This window comes from Phoenix dactylifera, chromosome 16 (genome assembly GCF_051530095.1).
Source record: "Phoenix dactylifera cultivar Ajwa chromosome 16, Ajwa_hap1_PhDact_Kaust_v1.1, whole genome shotgun sequence".
In the NCBI taxonomy this organism is placed as follows: domain Eukaryota; kingdom Viridiplantae; phylum Streptophyta; class Magnoliopsida; order Arecales; family Arecaceae; genus Phoenix; species Phoenix dactylifera.
In genome coordinates, this window is record NC_143205.1 from 12,863,290 (window position 1) to 12,869,719 (window position 6,430).

Sequence of the window (6,430 nt, forward strand, 5' to 3'; positions counted from 1 at the left end):
ACAGTATTTGGATCGCTGAGTGAATCTAGAAATTGCTCTAACAAAGCAACATTCTTAATATAATACTAGAAATAATTAGATTTTATATAATCTCTATGCTATGGTAATAAACTTTTAATATCTAACTGTATCAGATACTTTACTCAGTCGATCTTGAAAGGATATTGCCAATTCTATTTAAAGGATGCCAATGTATGTGCACACCATAGTAGCATTGGGCTGTTAGAGTCTCAGTTTTCTCCCTAGGTAGAGCATCCTTCCCCTTTCTCTTTCTCCTTGCTATGTTTCTCTAGTTTCCATGCTGTTGAGAAACACATAATATAATTTCTTCTTGCAAATCATATTATTATGAAATATTCTTTTATATTGTCACTCTCTTGGTGGAGGTTGGCCACATAGCTATAAGTATATATTGGTTGGCCAAAAACTCTTATTGCTCTTCAACTTTGTTTTGTCCATAATATTTCATTTAAATTTTATGCTAAAAAAATGTTGCATATGTAGACCGCAATGATTTTGATAATGAATATACATTAAGAAATATGCAGTATAATTCCTTATAGCATTTTCATATAATTATGATGTAAATTTTATATTATCGTTCTCTCTACAATGGTTGGTCATACACCAGAAATATTAGTTGACTAGAGGCCCTAAATGCTCTTTGATTGTAGTCATATTTTATTCATAATATTACCCTTTGATTAAATTTGATCTCGTAGAAAGAAAACTTCGTACAGTACAATCCATAATGCCTTTTACAATGAATGTAGATTTACTTCTAAAGATCATGTCTCAAACTTACGAGCTAATGGCAATTTCTTTTTTTCCCCTTTATGATGTATACCAATACCAAATTTATATTGTTATGATGTATGGTTTTATATTATCATTCTTTTTACCAAATTTATATTGTTATGATGTATGTTTTTATATTATCATTCTTTTCACAAAGGTTGGTCATACACCTAGAAATCTTAGTTGATCAGCCATTTCCTCTCTTTCTCTGCAGTCTTGTTTTGTTATAATGTCATCCTCATGTAAATTTTTAGCTAAAAAGAAAACATTGTGCATCATGGTCCATGATGATTTTGCCAATGAGAATAGAGTTATTTCCAAAGGTTGCATATCAAAAAATCTAGAAGCTAGATGTGTCTCTGTCTCTCTCTCTCTCTCTCCCTCCCCCAAAATTCCTAGAAAATAATACCTAAAAAGTTTGGATAACATTACTCAAAATCTTCATGGTAACCCTAGAGTTGGAGAACTAATAAAGTCAACAATTTTTTTCTTGTAAATGGATTAATGTTGACACCATCATGAGAGATATCATCAACAAAGAGAAAGATATTAATCAATAGACACTAGTGTTCTCACATGCTTTAAATACTAGTGATTTATCAGATATTTTGATTGTTAGTTTAAGATCATAAAGGAATTGATGTTTCATGAATTAACACTCCTACAGTCTAATTTAGTGATCTAATTAGGAACAAAATTTTCCTTTGTTAGTGTGTCAGACCAAACAGAGTAGGTTGCCAAATAAGAGAAATGTAAAACCAATTAGATGGAGGATCTAAGGACATGAATCAAATCCCCACTCTTTGCCTATTGCAATCATTTCTCACTTTAGATGGCAAATGATGTGATCCAAAAATAGCTGTTAGATTTGGTGCACTACCCCCAATTCTGTCCAAATGGGTTTAGTTGCCATATATGACAATGCAGACTGCTTTTTTTGGTAATTAATATAGCTGCTTTTCATGGCTTACCATCTACATAATATGACCTCCATTAATGAGGTACTAATCAAGTTTATGTTCATACTTATCTGCTCACATATAACATAAGAACAATGTATCTAATATATAAGTTTTTAACATAGACATGAGAAGGTTCCATTCAAAATCCACAAATTAATCTAATATTACCTATACAACATATTTCCTAACTGCCTCGATCTTGTTTGCATTCTTGCCCATCCTAAACTATTGATATAATTTCTTAAGTTTGTTACCTTCATCTGCTATGATATCTATAATATCGTTGTCGAAGATTTTGCGTCCTTTTCTTTCTAAAATTGAATAGAACTATAGATTGTGACATGTTGGATCCTAATACATGCCAACTGTTTTATAGCAATATTTGTTCAGAATGGCTACCAGCTCTAGCTCGACAGGCATCGATAAGCTCAAAAATAAGTTGAGAGCACTTGTTGTAGATGATAACAGGATGATCCGCCTGTATATGGTATCTCTCCTGAAAAAAGCCAATGTCGAAGCCGAAGTAGCAGAAGATGGGAAAGCAGCTGTAAATTGTTTCCTCCAAGGAAAGACCTATGATATAATTCTGATGGATAAGGACATGCCTCAAATGGATGGTGTTCAGGTATCATCTCTCTTAATCCATGCTACTGTGTGCTGTCACCATTCTCTCAGCTAACGAGCACTGAACAATTGTGATGCTTGTGACAAGGAGAAAGTTCATATCAAGATCGATTGATCTTTCTAAATTTTACACTAGTTATGTTGGATGAATGCACTCTCAGTTTTGGTTAAAAGAGAGATACAAGGCATGGTGGGTGCATTGAGTATGGTTGCAATGGACTCAACTTGCTCTGTTTCTATCCTAGGCTTGATCAAGTTCGGAAGACATGAACATGAGATTAGGCATGTTATTATCTCCACAGCAAGACAAGCCAAGATGCATCAATAGTTATGGCCAATGGGTGTTGGCTAAGCTTGGGCTTAATTACTTGGGCCTTGGTTTTGCATGAAACAGATATGTGACATGGGCTTTTTTTTTTTGTTTTATTTTTTGATAGCTTACCAACTTATTGTTATTATTTTTTTATGTGATAGGCTACAAGAATACTTCGAGAGATGGGCGTGAAAACTAAGATAGTGGGCGTTACTTCTCACTCAACTGAAGAAGAAAAGCGAGAGTTTTTGGAAGCTGGATTGGATGACTTTTTTGTCAAGCCCTTAACGAGCCCCCAGTTGATCGAGCTGCTCAAAGACGTTGGCAACAAGTAAAGTTTGCACTAGCAAACTACTGAAAAATAAAAGGGCTTCAGCTGTATCATCTAAGCCTGTATTTCTGATGAGAGTCTTTCTCCGTTCTGTTTCCTGGTCAGGCTATGTGGAGAGCCTTGTTTCCAGCAATAAAATATAATACTTATAAATGCTTTGGCATCAATAAATTATGCTGCAATGAGCTGATAGCCTCTTTCTTCTTCCTCATGCTTATATCTTGGACAAACGATTTAGCAATTGAAAACCAATTTAAAACAATTACCAAAGAACAGATTAAAAACCATAGTTAGGGGTCCGGTTTTCTTTTTTTTTTTTTTTTTTTCGGTTCACGGACCGGTCTGGGCTTCAAGATCCGAACGCGAATCTGGTTTGTGTTTCAGGCCCGATCCGGCCTGCCGGGCTTTAAATTGGCTCAGATCAATCTTGGGATCTCTTGTAAGAACGCACCAAGATCAAATCGGACTGGATTCTTAAGATGAGCCTTGCCATTCAGGAAAGTATTGATAGGTACAGACGTCTAGTTAGGCACCCACTCCTGTGGGATATATCTGAGATTGTGGGAGGGCTTGCAGCATTCCAAGTTACCTTTGTCTATTGGAAGGTAAACAATGCAGCGGACTGGGTCGCCTCCTATGTGGCGTACCACTCTGAAGAATTTTGTTGGAAGAACATGGAGTCTACTCCTCCACTCCTTCACCGATTTTTTTTTCTTGACTCCTATGGATGCACTCATACACATATGGTGTGAGTTGTCGCCGTATAAAACATAAAATTTTTTTAAAAAAGACGAGCCTTGCCATGAGTTGGAGCCCTTGGAGAATATATACTGGTCTGAGCCTTTGCAACGAGGATGTCCTGCCCAGTGAAACTATATCCAAAACCATTATTCACTATGAAGGAAATAATGACCATTTTTTTCTCATCCCAGCTTTGGTCTTAACCTTCTTTTAGATAAATAAACAATGGTATTATAACAAATGATATTAATTACATGCATGTCATTAAAAGTTATAGCGTTTCTCCTGAACACGCATAACCTTGAAGATATGGCCGTCGAAAACTTTACCAGCTTGATAAGCTTGCACCTTCAAAATTATAGCAGCTATTTCTTGTCATGTATTCTAATACAAATTAGAAATACATCAAAGAGATTATGAGCACAGTTATGACACACTATGACCATAAATTTAAACTCTTCCTGGTTTCAAGCAAGCTGAGCTTGGATGCTTAATGCGCAACAGTAGTGTTACAATAATCGTGGGCCATCATTTCACTCCACCATGAAATTTCCTCAAGGCTAGAGAAGCATGCCACGAGCCAATGCCTCACACCTCGCCTTTGAACGCGGAGCTTTTGCAATTGATGCCTCCACATGCCTTGGTAAAGCTGCACTTGACTTTGTTCAACCATTCATTACTCCAAGACACAAATTTCAATCCCCAACTTTCTATGATTCTAATAGTGATCCCAATGTTCTTTGTTCATCAATCATTGCTCCTTTCACATCACTTTTGTGCTTGTGGTTGGACGGATTCAAAATTTAGGCAACATGTTCCACATTGAATTGAACTCTAATTGTTGTGGTCATGAAACAAATGAAAACCACCAATTAAGCTGCAAAGTTAAAGTGGTTGTTTAGTCTGAGAAATCTTTTTCTCATGGAGTAGGATGGTCATTTAAACATATTTATTTTTGCTCTTTTTTCTTTCTTCCCTTTTCTCATAACAGTGTGTGTTATGTCCAGCTATTCTTAATTTTGAGAGAGAGAGAGAGAGAGAGAGATCAGTTGTCTCCAGTTGCGAAGAGGTCTTGGATTCAAACCTAGATGGCAGCAATTCCAAATTCCCATCTTCTTGCAAAAGAGAGAAACAAAAAAATAATAATAAAAAACTTAAAACTCCCTTGAGATTCATGGAATATGTAATGGTAATTGAAGAGAGGTTGATGCAATTCAAGGAACCTTACCCACCTTAATCACACTTAAACATCAATCCTTTTATTTCTTATCTTCTTTTTCCCAGAGGAATCTAAAGCTCAATCATTTGAGGATCTTGTTGTATCATTGCTTTTGGACTTGATTTATTATAGGGATACAATCCAAGGCGAGACCACTGATTGGGATTTCGATAATTGAGTCTTAAGTATGATTAGATTCTCCAATCGGATTAAGTACCATTATCAATTAGCCCTAGCAACTACGATCCAAAGTCTAACCAAAGTAATTTAGACCCAACCCAAACTCGACGAGGGATGACACTTGTCTCTTTGGATAAATAGACTAGATCCTCAATGATTTGATTGGATTAGAGCTTTGGCAAGCCAACAAATCCAAATGTAGCATGATAATGCATGGAATAATACCGGTTTGCGTACAGTTTCTAATTCTTGGCAGAGTCATCCTTCTCTCTACCCTAGCTCGGTCGTTTGTGTAGATAGTTGCGTAGTTGATGCTTTGCAACACTTCATCGATATCCAAAGATATGAAGCTTGAAGTTGACATAGCACCATATCAAATATGATGTCACCTACCTACCACATCAAGTTAACTATAAACTCATGCTAAGGGCTGCCTCCCTTCTTTCACCCAGCCTGGTAAACCACCTTTTCCCCACAAAGCCCTATCATCCAACATGAGAACTTCTATAGAGATCTTTCTTGTCCTCTTTCTAAGCTTTCACATGTCCAAAATAAGTTTATATATTGTGCCATCTTGTCTCAGTTGAATAGTTTACATCATTTAAATTTATCTTTAAATGTGCTCAAGACTATATTGCATTTAAATGCTTAGGGAAGGAGAGTAGTGATGATTTAGCGCTAAATGTATTTCAAAAACTAATAATTGAGCTATCTTAGGTTGCTTTCTGACACAATCAAAATAATGGATACAATGCAGATCGGATGAAGATAGTGATGTATAGCAACACTTGCCTGACATGCAGGCTTGAAGCAGCAAATGAGTAGTAAGTAACATGAGATGACGAAGACAACCATTATAACCATCCATCTGTTGGGAAAAATTTAAATGCGCACGCGGCCCGAAATTTGGCCGCGTGCGCGTTTGAGAGAAAAAAAAAAAAAAAAGGTAACGCCCAGCGGGCGTTACGCTCGGCCGCGGCCGCGTGCTCGTTTGAAAACGAAAACGCCAACGGGCGTTTTCGTTTGCATTAAATGGGACGCGTGCGCCCGTTGGCGCACGTTGCGCGGACGCGTCCGCCGAAAAGACCATATTGCCTCCGATTAAATCCCTATATAAACTCCTCCATTTCATCTCTTTAGGAGTACGAAAAAAAATATAGAAAAATAGTGGAAAAACTCTGGAGAAATTCTTCTTCCCCTTAGCCACTTCCGATTTTCATTTTTACATTTTTATTCAGTTTTATTTTATTCTTTTCATACTG

At 36.6% G+C, this 6,430-nt stretch overlaps 1 protein-coding gene across 1 annotated transcript; it reads left to right on the forward strand.

Annotated features, from left to right (window-relative positions):
• Positions 1-2,151: 2,151 nt before the first annotated feature.
• On the forward strand, positions 2,152-3,032 carry LOC149751121 (two-component response regulator 24-like). The gene is made up of 2 exons (XM_089927672.1): positions 2,152-2,385; positions 2,859-3,032. Exons 1-2 carry the CDS (start codon positions 2,152-2,154, stop codon positions 3,030-3,032), a joined length of 408 nt encoding a protein of 135 aa, XP_089783798.1.
• Positions 3,033-6,430: the final 3,398 nt, after the last annotated feature.